The sequence below is a fragment of the Perissodus microlepis genome, chromosome 22 (assembly GCF_051167445.1).
Source record: "Perissodus microlepis isolate ML-2025 ecotype Zambia chromosome 22, ASM5116744v1, whole genome shotgun sequence".
Taxonomy (NCBI): Eukaryota; Metazoa; Chordata; class Actinopteri; order Cichliformes; family Cichlidae; genus Perissodus; species Perissodus microlepis.
Window position 1 is genome coordinate 24,267,353 of NC_140481.1, and position 18,452 is coordinate 24,285,804.

The window sequence follows — 18,452 nt, forward strand, 5'->3', positions numbered from 1 at the left end:
TAGGTATTGACCCAGAAAGGAATGTGCTTAATACAATTAATGTCACATGTGATTATTTTACAGAGGAGCAATTCAGGGATAAGGTTGATATAGCCAACACATTTTCATTAATTCATATTAATTGCAGAAGTCTTTATAGAAGTTTTGCTTCGATTGAAGATTTTCTGTATAGTTTGAGAGGCAGGTTTCAAATAATTGCTCTGTCTGAAACATGGTTAGATGAGAATAGGGGTTGTCATTTCTGTATTGAAGGGTACGATTTATACTTTGTAAACAGAACTAAGAAGAAGGCAGGAGGGGTGGCACTTTTTGTTAATTGTGATTTGAAATGTAAAAAAGTTGAATGTATGTCTGTGGCTATAGACGATTTAATGGAGTCTGTGACAGTGGAATTGGATATAGAAAGAAGAAGTAATATAATTGTAACGTGCATATATAGGAAACCGGGGTCACAGATAGAGTTATTTACAGAAGCAGTAGAAGACTTATTGAGTAAGGCTAAGGGAAATAAGACTGTATGTTTGTGTGGTGATTACAATATTGATCTTTGTAAAGAGGCAAATGATAAGGCTTCGTCAGATTTTTTTGAATTATTATTTGGTAAAGGATTTTACCCTTTAATTATAAAGCTGAGTAGAATAACGGATAAATCAGAAACACTAATTGATCATATTTTTATTAATAGTTTGGAGAGTAATATTATGAGTGGCCTCATCATAAATGATATAAGCGATCATCTACCAGTCTTTTTTACTTTTGATTTAAATATGAAAAGAAAGGAAGAAGTTGGTTTCGTGAGTCATAGAAGGTTAAGAAATAACGAGGCAATTAACAAGTTTAGACAAGATCTCATGGAAGTGGACTGGAAGGAGGTTTATGTTAATGAGGTCAACGTTGCATACGGAGCATTTTTAAATACATATTTAGCCTTGTATGATAAACATTGTCCATTGGTATCATTTAAGTATAAGAAAAAGAATAAGAATATGAAACCTTGGATAACTAAGGGTCTTGCAAATGCGTGTAAAAAGAAAAATCATTTATATAGGGATTATATAACACAGAGAACTAAGAATGCGGAAATGAAATATAAAGTTTATAAAAATAAGTTGGTATTAATATTGAGGAAAGCCAAGAAAGACTACTATAATAAACTTTTTCAGGAAAACAAGAATAATATTAAGGGCATTTGGAATATTTTTAAGGAGGTATTGGGTAACAAGAACACACCCTTAGATCGGCCTAATTATTTTATTAAGAATAATCAAGTTGTCGAAGACAAGACTGAAGTAGTAAACGAATTCAATTCCTTTTTTGTAAATGTTGGACCTACTTTAGCAAATTTAATTAGGAAAAATGACGATCCAGAATATGAGGAAGCCTGGAAAGGAGATAATAGAATGGTTAATTCCATATTCTTGACCGATATTACCATAAAAGAAATAGTAGCAATTGTAGAAAATTTTAAAAATAAAAAATCTACTGACTGTGATGGTATAGACATGGTCATAATTAAAAAGACTTTAGATTGTATAAGTATTCCTCTTTGCTATATTTTTAATCTTTCGCTACAATCAGGAGTATTTCCTGATCGAATGAAAGTGGCAAAAGTGATACCCTTATATAAATCAGAAGATAAGCATAGTTTTAACAATTATAGGCCAGTGTCTCTTTTGTCACAGTTTTCAAAAGTGCTTGAAAAACTCTTTGCGCAAAGACTTGATAGTTTTATTGAAAAATATCAACTAATAAATGAAAATCAATTTTGATTTCGTAAAAATAGATCAACGGCATTAGCATTGTTGACTTTCATTGACGATATTTCATCTGCAACCCATAATAATAAATATACAGTGGGGGTATTTGTTGATTTAAAAAAAGCTTTTGATACGTTACAACATTCTATTTTGATTTCTAAATTATATAACTATGGTGTGAGAGGAGTGGCATTGAATTGGTTAAGGAGTTATTTAGAAAATAGGTTGCAATATGTACATTATCTCGGCAATACCTCTGAAAGATTGAAGATTGTATGTGGCGTTCCTCAAGGTTCTATTTTGGGACCTAAACTTTTTAATTTATATATTAATGATATCTGTGACGTATCAAAAAGGTTAAATTCTATTTTATTTGCAGATGACACAAATTTTTATTGCTCTGGAGAGAATTTGAAAGATTTGGTTGAAATTATGACTTCTGAGATGTTAAGATTAAAAAAATGGTTTGATGTAAATAAATTATCTTTGAATCTGACAAAAACGAAATTCATGATATTTGGCAATCGTCTAAAGGAGGATGAAGTCATTATGTCCATTGATGGAGAATTGATTGAAAGAGTTACTGAATTTCGTTTTTTGGGTGTAATAGTAGATGAAAATTTGACGTGGAAATCTCATATTGAGTATATTAGAAAGAAGATGGTTAAAAGCATTTATATTTTGGGAAATGTAAGAGATTTATTAGATTACAAAACAATGCGCATTTTATATTTTTCATTGTTTTTCTCATATTTTAGTTACTGTGTTGAAGTTTGGGGGAATACATATGAGAATACTATAAAACCTCTAAACTTATTACAGAAGAAAGTGATACGAATGATTCATAATGTTAAATATAGAGAACATACAAATAAATTATTTATAAAATCAAAATTATTAAAATTAGGAGATTTAGTGAAATTACGGACACTATTAATTATGTTTAAGGCTAAAAATAATATTTTGCCCTTTAAGTTACAAAGAGTATTTTTAATGTGTTCAGGGGGAGAAGAAGCAGAAGGAAATTTTATTTTAAGCATCAGTTAGCTAGGACCACACAAAGATTAATGAGTCCAACGGTTAGGGGTATATGACTGTGGAACTCTCTTCATTATAATTTAAAGAATTATAAGTTTACATTGTTTTAAAAAGTGTTACATGCTTAAAACGATAACTCAATATGAAGAATGCGAATGAAATTGGAGTTCATTGAAAAAGGATCCATTATAATTTTTTGTTTTATTTATTTTAAATGTATTTTTCTCCTTGTTACTATGTGGAGTGGTATATTCTGATTGTAAATTTGTTGTTTGGTTTGGGTTAGGACCGGAGAGAAATGTTAATATTAGTTTGTTTCCTGATTTTTGGTGCCCACTTGTAATATAAGTTGGATTGTAGATAGGGGGCAGGGTTTAATAAGAATATTTTCTTCTTCCTGCTCCTTTTCACACATGGTTGTAGTGCTTTATTGACAGAAAGTGTGGTTGGTTTGTTTGATCTGTTGTACCAAGTGTGAAATAAATAAATAAATGAGAAATGAGAAATGAGTGCAACCTATTTCAACTTCTACATGTTTGACCAGGGGTGGGCAACTCCAGGCCTCGAGGGCCGGTGTCCCTGCAGGTTTTAGATGTGTCCTTGAACCAACACAGCTGATTTAAATGGCTAAATTAGCTCCTGAAGTTCTCCAGAGGCCTGGTAACGAACTAATCATGTAATTTAGGTGTGTTGACCCAAGGTGAGATGTAAAACCTGCAGGACACCGGCCCTCGAGGCCTGGAATTGCCCATCCCTGTGTTTGACTATGCATAATCATTGTCGATGAGTTACTGTAGTTTATATCTATATGAAATCAAATATTCCTTGATTATAATAAAGGAAATTTAGGCTGTATTTCACAGGAGTACATAGCATCCACTCATTTATTTCAACACATTTTACTAATCAAAACACAGCCTTGTGCATAGGCCTTGTTAAAAAAAGTCTGAAGTGCTACAGTTTGACTCAGCTTAGAACTGCCTGTAACTGCCAAAGCTGCTATATCCCTGCAGTTTTGCACCAATATTACATAGCAGGACATATTGGAAGCAAGCACCACTGTAGAGGGGACAGAAAATCAGAGAAATTTAAGAAGAACAAGCATAATCCAGCATTTAATCATGTAAAAACTACTGAGTGCAGAATGATGTACAAATAAGTCAAAGTATTTTTGTCCCCTGTCTTATGTGTACAGTCTCATCAGGTCAAACATGGCAGAAGAGGACGATCAAACATGAAAAGCATTAAAAGGGAGCTTTCACAGGTCAGTCAGCCTCAACCAGAGGTAGCAACGCACACACTCACACAGCAGAGGAATGACAGAGAGACGGTTGGGTTCACTAGAGGTTTCAAGCATGACATGCGTATGCATGTTTGCTGGAGAGTACTGCTGAGAACATTTGTGAATAGCCTGAACAGAATACAAGCCTCAGTAGGTGTGATTTCTCATGTGTCCCTAAAACATGCACAGTGTGTTCCTATTTAGGTCACGTCACTCTTACGTAACAGCCTCAGCTGCTGCCAGCCTGAAGGTTCCAAAGTATGTTGAAAGGACCTTCAACCCAAAAAACAGAATTCTCAGTATTTTTTAATATATTAATATGAAATATTAAACTTGAAATATTGAGCCCAACTCAGAGAGCATCTCTCACATATTGGGATGAAAAGTAAGTTTTACATCATGGGCCACTTACAACCAACTTTGATCTTAAGTGGATCGGACCAGTGGAACTCCTCTTTCTGTCGGCGCAAAGAAGTTATATATTTTAATATAGGAAAAGAAGTGCAATTTCAACAGTATATCTCAGCTTTTCTATATGATAAATAAACTGTGTTCCAGAAAATAAAAGAGGTAGAGGTAGAAGGAGTTTAGTTACTCATTTCCCAGACTGTCCTGTAATTATAAAAGAGAAAGATTTTGTTAATTCACAGAAAATGACCTTTTTCCCCCCCACTGTGGATACACTTAAAAACAACCAAATATAATATATAGTAGATAGAAAAAATCCTGTTTATTCACCATCATTTAATTATTTACCGCTTACTTAACTACTTTGTACGGTGGCCCTGGGAGGCCAAATGGATTGCAACTTAAGAAAACACCAGCAATAAGAAAAATGCTGCAAAAGCACACAAAACACAACGGAAATAGGAAAACGAAAACAGAAATAGGAAAAACAAAAATGGAAATTGTAAAAAAACAGATTTCCAAACGCACAAGGGAAGTGTTTCTGGGGAGACAATAACCCGACGCACCAGTTGCAGGAACCAAAACATGTTAGGTAAGTGTGTGTTAATCTCATGATTCATATAATACTGATGACGGATTATTAGACTAATAGTCAGGCTAACACACTCACCTCTCATCTTTTCGTTCCTCGCAAAACCGATAGATCCTCCACTTCTAATAAGTGTCTCCCAGCGCAATTTTTAGCATATTTGGGTTCCTACAACTGGTCCGTCGGGTTATTGTCTCCCCAGAAACACTTCCCTTGTGCTTTTGGAAATCTGTTTTTTCCTATTTTGGGTTTTCCTATTTCTGTTTTCTTTTTTCCTATTTCCGTTGTGTTTTGTGTGCTTTTGCAGCGTTTTTCTTATTGCTGGTGTTTTCTTAAGTTGCAGTCCGTTTGCTGGGTCAATTCTGGTACACAGGCCATAGGTTTGACACCCCTTAACCTCAAAGGCTTTGTGGAAACTGAATCAGTATTATCTCAGGTAGGCCAAAATTGGCCAGATGAATCTTCAGCAAGTTTGCTATCACAAAGCAAAACAAGGTCCAAATTTTAGATTTGTAGCACTAACAGCAGGGTGTACAGTGGGCTGTATGTCCACAACAAATGGGAGAGGTAAGTAAAATTGCACAGCATTGATCTTGTCATTTTACTTTTTTTATATCTGGTTGGTGCATGCCTCTGTCTGCATCTATGTGCTTTATACACATTCTAGGAGCTTTATCGCTTCCACGGCAGTGTGATGTGAATGCTGTAAGGCCACAAGCCTCAATTGAGGTTGATGGTCTCTAAGACAACACTTTAAAGGGAGGGCAACACATTTAACCTCAAGTTACAGCTCCTTTCCTAACATTTTCTACCAAAGCATGGTTCCTGATTTAAAAGGAATTGGTGCGACAGAGCATGCATTATCAAAAAGTCACATCTGCAAGTGGGTAACCACAAAAGGTCATTTTTCGCCCAGGGCTGGGTGATATCAAGTTTTAAAAGTATTGCATATAGCACTGCATAAAGCGTGTCTTCAGTAAAACACCTCCAGTGTTTGCAGCTTACTTCTCACTGCACTCTTTGACTCATGCACATCTGCCCCCATTATCCCCCTGCATCTTAAGCTTGTTCTCAAAATTCTCCTGAAGCAAGAAGGCATAAAGAGAGCTGGTTCAACAATGAATAACTCAAAGTTGAAAGCTCTGTTTTAACATTAAATATACACGTGTGTAAAGAGACACACTAAGAAACACAGTGACTGCACAATCGAGGCAGCAGTACACAAACAACTCCTTCAACATGTGAAAAAGGAAACTGAAAAATATTATTTACCCAGATGGGTTTTCAAGGGCATGAATTTTGGACTGTCAATACATTTGGCCTGCAGCTCCTAGAAGTCTAGAGATGGAATGAACAAACTCTTACGAGCTTGAAATACTTGCTTGAAATCCAGCTTGTTTTTCATACCAAAGCCTAAATGAGTGGGTGATTTTGTTTTCACCACTGATAAAAAAAAAAAAAAAAAAAAAAGGAAATGAAATGAAATGAAATGAAATGCTGGGAGTGTGAGGGTAGCAGACTGACTGAGCTCCACCAAGTTGTCAGTTCAATTCCCAACATGCCCACCCAGATCAAGTCTCTCGTTAATGTTGTTACTGTTTACTCTCAATGCAAAACACCCTGAGCAGGAAAGTCTGCCAAGAGCACAGTTACAGCTTCTCACAAATACACATCAGTGGCATTTATCAACTTTAGACATCTTAGGACTGAAATGCCTGCCAACAAGTGCTCCTCTAATCCATTAGTATCCCAACAAGAGTGGCAAAAATGAATAATGTGTTCAGAGTATCCATTCTATCAGGTAGAAATATGTCTTAACTCTGAAAATCTGTGGGTGGTTGGAGACGTTTTTAATTTATTTTTTCTTTTACATTTACACTTTTTGCATATAACCTTTGAAAAACCTTTGGAAAACAGGCCCTTGAGATGTTTACATAAGGCTCTGGCATGAAAGCACATGTGAATTCACTGAAGTATGTCTCGGTTTTTCTTCATTTTGGGCTTCAAGATTTTTACTTTGCACTCTTCACATCTTCAGCATTAGATGATTTCTTTTACTCTGCATACTCATAACTACACACTCTCTATGATGCAATAATATGAGAGAGTTTAAGAAAATTCATGATACTACGACAGTGTCCGTTTTGGTTGAGTGTAACCCAGTTTTTCCTCCATGTGTCTAGAATTTACAGATGTTCCCTAAAAAAATGCACATGCTTAAACACAGAGGTTATACATACTGTGATCCCTGTTAAGATAACTATTTCTGTATTTTAATGTTCTTGAATTTTAATGAGTTCAGGTTTTGAAAATATAACCACAGCATTTATAATAATATTTTTTATTTAATAAAAATGCTAAAGTCCCAATCTTACAAATTTCCTGTTGTGACAAACTGTTTAGGATGCCATCCTCTTCCACTTAGCACTGTTTGGCCAGGTTTGTCATTTAACTCCAATATTTAGTGCGCCAGCGTCAGCCAGCATGCAGCCTGTTTCAGCTGCCCCTGCTTTTTTGTCCTTAATTTAACTTTTTCTTACTTTTTTCTTTGTCCTTTACGTAGTATTTTAGAGTGTTCGTTTGTTTTAATAGCTTTCTTTTGTTTACATAATTCCCTTAGGGATCAATAAAGCATTCTGATTCGGATTAAGACAAAATGCAACATCACAAGATGCTGTCAGCTTAAAGAAAGAATGAATAAATATTCAGCTACTGTAGATTCCTAAGCAAACAGTTCACTTTTATGGATTTTTTCCTGCTCTTTTGCAGAGAATCATCTGCAGCATGTCATTCTCTTTTACCCACAGCTGGAAATTTCCAGGCAGGGAAGAAGGTAAACCTGTTTCATTTACTGAGAAGAACCACAGTTTAAGTGTTAATAAATACATGAACTGGCTCAGAAAATGACTCTCAGCTCGATGTTTTACAAGATCTAAATGCATATGACACACCGAGTGACAGTCAGATTAGGGTTGAATGGTTAGCTGCAGACCTGAACATTGTAGGGAATTCATATTGTTCACACTTAGTTGGAATATTTCCAGGATGTTTTCTGTCCCCTGTAAAAAAAAAAAAGTGGTATTATGGTGGCATAATGTAAAGTTGAAACAAAATAGTCTCTGCTGTCAGTGGACAGATAGCACTAACATTCATACTCAGTTTCTGATTTGATAGTCGTTTGCAATGTAGATCAGTTCAAGATCTAGCTCTAAAAATCAGAGGGGATGGGAGTGGGGGTATATTTTTAACCCCATTAAGCGTAAAAATTATTTAGCAGAGACAGAAACATGAAGACTCTTCATCCACTTTAGCAAATTGTATACTGGTGTACTGCTAATACACGCAAAGAAAAAGAAGTAATCGAATGCTACCATTGACAGCTGTTAAACAATTAACTCACCTGGTATTTGTTGCTTGCATTGACACATCCACAAGAACCAGAACAGACATTAAAAAACAACAAGTAGAATTTCAAAGCAGTTTCCTACGGGTTGAATGTTTACTTGCGACTGTGGTTAGCTGCCAACAGTTTACTGATGTGACTGTAAGTCTCACGAGCAGAAGTGCTACAGTTTAGAAAAAAAATGTTGTGAATGATCTTTTTCACTATTGACAACAGATGTAAAAGAGAGATGGAAAATGTTTGAATTTCACACTGCAGTTACACATACCTGGGTTTCTTGACAAATTAAAAACATGACGGTTTGACGGTATGCCCACTGATCTAAGTCCAAAAATGCAAGACCATAATGTAACATATAACTGAAACATCACTTAGTCCGTTAGTTGAGAAATGCTCCATTATCACTGTCAACAGAACGGTTTGAATGATATGCTTCCATTTGTGAGTGATGGGTTTCTTTTATTTAATGCAGTAAATTGAAAATCGTTGGGTTTTCAACAGTTTACCAAAAGATTGAAACGTGTAATGAGATCATCTTGGACTTTAGGAAATTGTAATAGACCTTTTTAAACATTTTAGAATGTTTAAAATCACATATTCAAATTAAGGAAATGACTTGTAGGATTAATATGCTTAAAATAATCATCACTTGCAGCTAGTAACTAACTAATTAACTGTATGAATGTAGCACTGTGTTCAAAATATAAATTATGGTTCTTTCTTAATATAAATGACTATTAAATATGGTGAAAAACTGCAAATAATGCAGAGTTATTATAGAATGGGAAACAGAATAATTGTAATTTTCACTTATTTACTATCTGAAAAGCATAAAAATAACTGCTACAATGGCGCTGAGCTCAAACTAATCTACCCACAGAAATAGGTAGAAATAAAATGATGTAACCATTAACAGGAGCAAAACGTCCGATTTCTCAAGCTGTACACAAATGTAAACGTTAAATATCCTTGCACTGTAGATAAAAGTTTTTGATTCATTTCATACGGTTTGATTTTATTAGATTTGTATAGCGCCAAATCATACCAACAGTCACCTCGAACACTTTATACTGTAGGGTAAAGACCCTACAATAACAGAGAGAAAACCCCAACAATCACACGACCCCCTATGAGCAAATTACTCAGGACTATAAGGCACTATATAAATGACAGGCAAACAACAGTTTAAGAATTGTTTTATAATGTTTTTTAGTCTCTCACTGAGGTCTATTTAATTTCCTGTCTTTGCTGAAATACTTGTGCTGCAGCAACGATTCAATTAACCCACATGCAAATTAATAACATTTCATCTCATTTTAATAGAATTTACAATGTCAACAACAAGTTGGTCAAGCTACATTGCACTTTGATTACGCTCTTTCCAAAACTGCACAGTCTAAGGATGCTTTTCAGTTCTCTTGTAATAACAATCACAGCCAAAGTATGAAAGCCAAAAGGGAAAAAAAACAACCCAGACATTTCTCTCACGTAACATGGCTGCAAGCCAATGCGAATAAGTATGTGAATACACATACAGGCTGTGGTATTCATATGCATAGATAACAGCTGAAGGAGAGGTTTCAGCATAGATTAATCAGTTAAATGAGCAATAAATGTGTAGTCCATCTGCACTTCCTTCATCTATCATAGACAGCTGCACAAAGCCCCTTCGTAACTGTCCAATATGGCTGAAACACCTGCTAAAACCCCCATTGTTCCCTCCTACCTCTAAACACACACAAAGATTGCTCTTTTTCTCTTCCATACACACACTCCCACCCTCTAGTGATAGCTCATTCTTGCGGACCCAGCAGAATAGCCCAGATCCTATAGTAGTCTCTTTACACTGGACCAAAAAAAAAAAAAAAAATAGGTGACCCCTACTGGTATCCAATACACATACATTACACATCCTCTCTCTTACATATGTAATTCATCAGCCTTTCAATTCCCGTGGAGTGGGGGGTAAATACGAATCTGGCTGAGCTGCTGAATTGCCTTCTTATATTAACTCTTAGTCTGTTTGATCACATGAAACTTACATGTGTTGTACAACAATGAGTGGTGGCAGCTTACAAGGCCCTCATCTCTAGCTCTCTTCCAACCGCCTTTATTCCCCTCCAATTTTCTTTCTGTCACTCCCTCCTACCTGTGTCCTTAGTCTTGAACTCAAGACACCGCCTCTCCCCTTTCTCTGCTTGTAACACGTAATTTTTGGGATGAGGCTCCACCATCTCCCTCTCCCTCTTTTAATTTCACCACACCTGTGCCTCTACCCTCCCTTCCGCCTCAGCCCTCGTCTCGTCTTTCCAGAAAATGACAGTGTCCCCGAGGCCTTGACAAGAAAGCGCTGCACTGCTACGCTTGCCATCTTCACAAATCACTCTGACCTTTCATACTCACAGAGGTCAGAGTCATCTGATCTAACATGCACAGGTCTAAAGCAGTCCTTGCCAACCAACGAGATGGTCCAGTGCATCGGTCCAGGGCCGTGGCAGCAGAGCAGAAATAACCTTGCAGTAATCACAGGCAATTAGCTCCAACTGATGCCTGGGAGGGTGGATAGCTACCCCTTTGCCAGTCTGGCAATAGCTGATGATCCCAATATTAGTAAATCAGATTGCTTCTAAGCACTAATTATAAGATTTAGTGATGATATGACATAGGAGTACAGTTTAATAAATATATAGATGAATTAAACTGCTTCCAAGTCAACAGAAGTATCTGTATCTAGATGAAGCTGTTTTTTGGCATTATAAAACGTTATCTATGTAATTGGCAGGCAATGTACAAACATTAATCCAAGATTTGCCTGTCCTACTTAAACCAGTGCTTCAGTGTTTTAGCACAACACTTAAAATCAAAGATCTGTGGTCAACATCGGTGCAACAGTGGTGTGATAACACTGGATCTTACACATTCCATAATAATTAATAAATAATTTCAGCATTTCTAAGATTAACTGTCAATATTTTGTTTTCAGTATTTCTGTTAAATTGGCTATTTTATTAAGGTTAAAGAATAAGGTGCATATGTTACGGTTTATCTGTTGCTTATGTGTCTAAAATGCTCACAATAATTGCTCTGGGGAAAATAAAAAGCCTCACATTACTTGTGTTAAAGTCAAACTCCAGACCAAACACAATGTAGATTTTTAAAGCGGTGCTGCTGCATACAAAATAAATGGAAATATGCAGGTTGAAGCAAATTCTTCCTGGGCAATGCAAATAGAGGTGAAGATGTCACTATGCAAGATGAAAAATGCTTTAGCCTGAGCGTTTTTCTCATACCAAAACCTACTGACTTTACTTATGCATGGGCATACAGACACAAACTGGGGTAAATAAAAACATGAAAGAACCACAATTCCGATTAAGGTCTGGGATCACTGGCTGAGCTGTCCACAAATGCACCTTTTACACAGTCAAAGGGTCAACAGGTACACTGGCACAGAATTCAAGATGTAGTCTTATCTCTGTTTTAATGCTATACCTTTCTAGCATGTAAAAACCCCACTGTTAAAAAAAAGTCTAAAGTTCTCTGAAGAAATCCATTAGAAATAATTCAGTTCAGTCTCAGTTCTAAGGGTTAGTCACTGCATTGTAATGAAACAGGCACTTTGGGTATGTATGGATATTGTGGATCTAGCATTAAACATGTTCGATCATAAAAACACTAAAATTGTATCACTAATATTTCAGTTTTACAATGCATTACGGTAAATAATGGTACCTGTAAATATGAAATTAGATATGGCATGCCGGTTTGGGAAGAGTGCCAGTATAATAAGGCTCTAGGTAAACAATAGACTGCTGCATGTCTGCCAAGAGCATAGTGCAGGCAGTTCACAACAGTCATTCTGATGCAGCGAGCAAGTGAACAAAGCTACGGTCCCACAAACAGGATAAACTCACAGGTTACGCTGCAGTTTCTGAGACTCTTCCACCTCACGTTTTCAATCACTCCACTCCTCTCTCACTCTGCCTCTATTGTTCTGTATGAGGGTTGTTCCCTCTCTCAGCTTAGGACAGGATGGATGGATGCAGAGGGAGAAAGGGAGGGAGTGATGGAGGAGAGAGAAAGTAAATGAGATCCCAATGAGATGCCAAGGTGCGTTAGCAGTGAGGTGTGGGGAATGAGAAAAGAGACCTGAAGGGAGGAGGAGTGGCTAGATTGACTGTGTGTAATGCGCTAGAGTACGATGGTGGACACCCGGCTCTGCCTGTCGGAACCCCCTGGTCATATTAGTGTTTGCTAAGTCAGCTCAAGAGGTTGAGCACATGCACAAGCAGGAAGAAGATGGAGGAAAAAACAGGAGCAAAAGAGAGGAGAAATAAGAGGGTCATGTGTGAGAGGACGGGGGGAAACAAAGAAAAACAGGAAGAAAGAAAATAGAGGGAGCGCTAAAGGAAGGAACAACAACATAAGAATGTAGCTGCACATTAAAGAGGCAGGAAAATGCTGCTGGCACACGAGGAGAAATGAAATAAGAGCACAGAAATACTACTGATATATAGAACTGGGAATAACAGCTACTGAAGGATTAGAATAGGCACAAGGGCAGACCAAAAAAGGGAAACATCAGGAATGCTAATCAAAGAGTGTGTGTGTATATAGATATATGTATATATATATAATGCAATGCATTAGTAGATACAAAATTTCAAATGCCTAAACGCACAAATGCAATTCTCTGTTGAAAAGGCCGTCGTGTGCCTGAGCTTCTTGGTTAGAACTAACAGAATGCGTGTAGACAGGTGGGTAAATTGCCTCATTTAATGTGGATATAATGGGGGAAAAAAGTGGAGGGAAAAAAAATCTCCCCTGTGTTTTCCCCTATCTCTCAAATCCTTACGAACAGCGAGAAGAATTGCTGCCAATACAAGCCTTCAGGAGCACATTGCTTTCACAGCAATTAATCGCTGTCACAACATCAATTAAACAAAAGCTAGCATCCAAATCCGGCTACCCAGCATTCCAGAGAACCAAATCAATCTGGCAATGCTCTAGAGGAAATGTGTGTATGGGTAAATGAAGAGTACAAATGTGGGCATGTGACTTTTCATATGTGAATGAGTCTCTGCATGCGTGCCCACAAAAAGGGGCCTTTAGTACCAAAAAAATGCCACACCATGTACATGTGAACAAGTGTATGTTTCATTAGAAAGCCTGCATGCAGGTGCAACGTGTGCATGCCAAGTGAGTGTGTGCATTTGACCGTGGGCTGCATGTGCGCCAGTTCTGCTCTAATGTGTGTATATGTATAATGTATAATGCATAATGTGTGTCAATGATGTATGGGTGTAAAGTGTGTCAAGTGTGCCAAAAGTAGACTACTTTTCTCAGAGTCCATATTGGTTACTATACACTACAGCTGCATGTTTGTTTGTGGCTTTAGAGTGACTTTACACCTGAACCAGCAGCCAGAAACGCATGTCCATTCAGCAGCTTGGGTTAGGCTGAATGATTAAAATCTTAATTTGTCTACAATATCTTGGATAACTTGCTGGTGGTGAAAGTATTTACCTGTGGCAATCAGCCAGGGTGCTGGTAAATCACTGGACCACAGCAGTACCTTCCCAGCTCTCTCACACACCTCAGTGCAGATGCAAACGGGCAATTAAACAAGCCAGCAATCCACATCCTAATCCCACATCAGCATTAAATCTATATATATAATCCCCCACTGAATCATACATTGTTCTCCTGCATAACCACTGTTTCATAACTTCATTTAATGCCGCTGAAGAGCCAAAGAGAGGAATTAATGCCGCCGCCTCGCTATTTAAAAATTGATGAAGAAAAATAGAAGGTAAAGTGAGCTGAATGGGGAGATTCATACAGTCAGATAAGCACTGAGTCAACATCTTATAATGCATCCCGTGGTCCGCGTCACAGCTTCAGTGACTGAGTATGAAAAGACAAAGAAACCAGTTGCACAAAGATGCCGCGACGAAAGCCTTCCGTACAAGTCATATCTTTGTGGCAACAGCCCGAGGATTTCTTTTTTATAACGGGGACGGCTGTCTGAACCAAACTCACTTCCTGAATAAATCATAAACTAAATGTTAAAGCAAGCACCGGCTCTATGTGGGATCACACATCTGTCACAGCGCATAGTCTACACTTTGTGCCTTTACAGTAAAATCTTTAAACTTGTGCACATCACTATTTTTTTTGTCCAGGTTTACCATCTAAACTCTGTAGCACTGCTGTTAAAGAGTAATCCGTTGTTTTTGTTTGCTTGTTTTGTGACAAACTAATAAACTAAAGTGACGTGTCTGTCTGTGTTAAACTGAAAGATTAAAAAATCTGATGTATTATCCGGACGCTTGAGAGCCGTCGCTTTGAATTCAGCACAAATGCGTTTTCTGTCACACTACAGCTTTTTCAAACGCATCTATCGCTCCATTATCTGGTAATCACCGCCTCTCCATCTATCTCTCTAATGTTTTTCTTTTTCTTTTGTTTTTAATTAAAAGACGGTTTTCTAAGTCCGCCAACATTAATTTCCTCTCATGCACCTGCTTCTCATCACAGGACAAGTGCAAATGTCAAACTATCTTTACCGCGGACATCTGTCTCCTGATTAAGGCTGCCGTAGCCAGTTTGGGAACAACCGATCCGTTAATTTTTTCACATACCTTCTTCTGCATTGTAGTCTTTCACTTCGTTCAGCAATAATATCCAAAGCACCGAAATCAGCGTTTTACGGAGATCCATGTTTCTCTGGCCAGTTCCGCGGGGCTCTTGTCATCTCTCTCCAGCCTGCGCGCAACGCACCGCAGCAGAGACGCACTCAGTGTTTGAATCGAGCGAATGCCGTCTGGGCAAGTAGTGCGGGATCCGGAGAGCCACGCGGCCTATTTGATATCTCGGGGGAGGGTTCTGAAGGGGAGATTGACATCGAGCGAGCGCAATGAAGTGGGACGCGGAGTAGTGGGCACTGCAGGGTCGACCTATCAAGGAACTGCAACCTGGAATCTTCACGCCAGGTGTTTTCACTATCTAGAGCGAACAGACCCGAATCCGCAGTAGAGCTCCGTTTTCGCATATGTCGATGTCCTCACGGAAAGTGACGTGAGTAACTTTGCTGAGTAAAGACCAGGGATTTTTGGTAGTTATATCATGAGGTGTGTTAGAGTTTAATGGGGATTATTTGCTTCTGTTTTCAAAGTATTTGTTCAGTGAGCAGCAATTCTGAGAGTAATGTGCAGGATTGAGGGGACGTCCTGAGTGGGAGGATAAGGAGTCCTGCTTAGCTGATGTTGTTTCATTTGGATAGTGCAGGATTTTTTTTTAATAATATGTATATTGCGTAAACGTAGCAAAGATTATATATACAACATATACCAAATATAATTTACATTCAAGCTCATTTAAATCAACATTGTAAAGGTTCACGCTTTACTTTTGGTGGCTTTGAAAATACAGAAGTATTGAGCCAGCTTAGGCAAAAACAACTTTAAAGTTACACAGTGGGTTTTAATCTAATTAACAAAAACAGTTTAAGATATTACAGTCTTTTCCTTTCAATTAACACACTGACTTGAGATCATTTCTGTAATGAAAATCACTTTCCTCCCCATGAGGGCTACATTGATTTGGTGCTACTTAAAGTGAGGAGACATGCTCATACCATTCTGCAGCAAGCAAGTAGTATTTAGCCTTTTACGAGGTTTGTTTGTGCCTCAGTTTGAGTCCTTAAGACAGCAAGATGAATTAAAACAATGAAAATACTGTTTCAAGGGTTTGCATCATTGTAACCCAAAGACTATCACTTAACAGTCTCTTGTGTCTTCCCTCACTGCCACATGCTGAAAGACTGTACACACACACACACACACACTACTTTGAATTGATCATTCTCACAGTTTAGCTTGGAAAGCAATACAGTTTATTGCAGATTGTCAAGCGAGATACTGTTTTTGTAAAGCGAGAACTAGTGATGTGAACACAGGTTGAAACTTCAATCAATAAAATCTTTTCTGAACGCTCAGAAGCGAGGCCTGCAGGAGATTCAAAGGAGCATCTTCACTTTATACGACTATTTTTAAAGAAACGAAAAAGAAATCATCACATGTGCTTCATTCAAAATATGAGAACAGATTGATCTCGATGGCATGAAAAATGTCTCTACACAAACAGTTCATATGATTGTTTCCATATAGATTCAGTTATTTTGATCTTGTTCATTTACATGTCTAACTGTTCTAGGTAGAATCACTCATTTTGTCACTTACTTAAACTGAAATTATAGCTGCATAAAACCTGATTTCAGAGTTCAAAATTGAAGCCAGAAGCTGAAAATAAATAAGTAAGTAAGTGGAAAAAAAAGTAAACAGCCTATAGAAATGCCTCAGTGATATCCACCACTTTGCAGCTCTTCAGTGTATACTACCAACCTTGGCTATTTAGCTACTTTTCAAAGTTTAATGACATGGTAATTAAAAGGGTAGTCAGCACACCTAATTTCCCCCTTAAGCAAGTCCTGCAACTGCCAGACATAAAGCAGCTCTCTAATAAATGTAAGTACTTTTAATAGCGTGCACACACATAAGCTCCCCTTTCGTGCAATTGTATGCAAGCACACTCTGACACAGTACAGTGTACATTCTTCCTCCTATATGCTTCATAATAAGCGGTAAGAATCATCATCGCAGTTTTCACCCAGCCCCCTCGCTATTTCTGCTCTCTCTACTCAACCACAAGCTCGCGCACACACATACGTATAAACACACACTCACACACAGATTATGGCCCATCAGCCTGACTGATCCTCCCCAGCAGGGGGGCTGGTAGCCTCAGCTCTGGGAGCTGATGAACATGATCATCTGTCCTCCTCTGTGGTCATTACTCACCAAGGACAGAGGCCAACAGCCCCACTCACTCATTCTGTGTCTCTCAGAGTCCATTATGTACATGCACACAATCGTCTATTTTTTGCTCTCAGTTTCACATCACATATCTACCACTTAAATGTCTGGCAAATTTCAAAGCTTAAATTCAAAATGTGGGATCACATTTGCTGTGGTTTTACCACAAAGCCCACGTGTCCTTGTTCAACTCACCTTATCATGCTTCTGTGCTGGCAACAGCCAGTGATGGGGGTATTATGTTTTTGGCTACTCTGGCCAGCAGATTTTCATGAAAAAAAGGGGTATTGAAGGAATTTTGAATTTGACACACATAATCACAGGGCTTCATGGGTGAGCTGGTTGTATTTGGGTGGTCAAAATCCAAAGTTCAGGCCTCTGAGGGCTCAGAAGGTATGCAGCAGTGATAATAATAATTGACAAAAATGTCCGATTGAATAAATTGATGATGATATTAATATCTGAAAAGTCAAAGGTAAATTTCGTTGTGAGACTGGTGACAATGAAAACTGTGGAGAGTGTGTGACACACACTCTCCATGCAATTACATTCAAATTTTAAACCTGCCATGGTTAAAACTTTCTTTTCTTTGAAAATCAACTCCTGGTCATTCACTTAGACGGCAAGCACACAACTGCAAGGGAGTTATACTTTTTTAAAGTAAGGAATATTGTGTAGTTTAGTACACACTAGGGAGTGTTTTTGGGGAGCAGGATGGTAACAATAGAACAATAAAATAAACTATATTTCCCACAATTCATGGAAGGATGAAAGAACATGTCACTAGATGGAATTATGTGCGACACTGGGGATATGATTTGATGAAGCTAAGGGCTGCAGCTTTGAAGTTGTTGGGTTTTTTTCCACCAGATTTAAAAAAAAAATAAATTATCGATTCCTTTGTTCAAAGCATTAAAGGAAAAACTAAAACAAAAATAGCCAAAACTAATTGTTTACATTTGGTTAAACCATTAACCAAATGTAAACAATTAACATCTATGATGTAATGCAGTGATCTCTACTACTTTTAGCATGCTAACCAGCTTGCCTTGACTTGATCCCTTGTAATATTGCTTTGAACTTCATGATAGTCAATTAA

At 37.6% G+C, this 18,452-nt stretch overlaps 1 protein-coding gene across 3 annotated transcripts in view; it reads right to left on the minus strand.

Annotated features, from left to right (window-relative positions):
* Positions 1-15,425, minus strand: part of epha10 (EPH receptor A10) — a 166,779-nt gene extending 151,354 nt beyond the window's left edge. For 2 of the 3 annotated variants that reach the window (XM_084919679.1, XM_084919678.1), the window contains exon 1: positions 15,122-15,425. In XM_084919679.1, coding sequence (XP_084775805.1) covers positions 15,122-15,200 — 79 coding nt within the window. In that variant the 5' untranslated portion in view covers positions 15,201-15,425. The remainder of the gene's footprint in view (positions 1-15,121) is intronic. The other variant, XM_084919680.1, reaches the window with a different exon arrangement.
* Between the last annotated feature and the right edge of the window lie 3,027 nt (positions 15,426-18,452).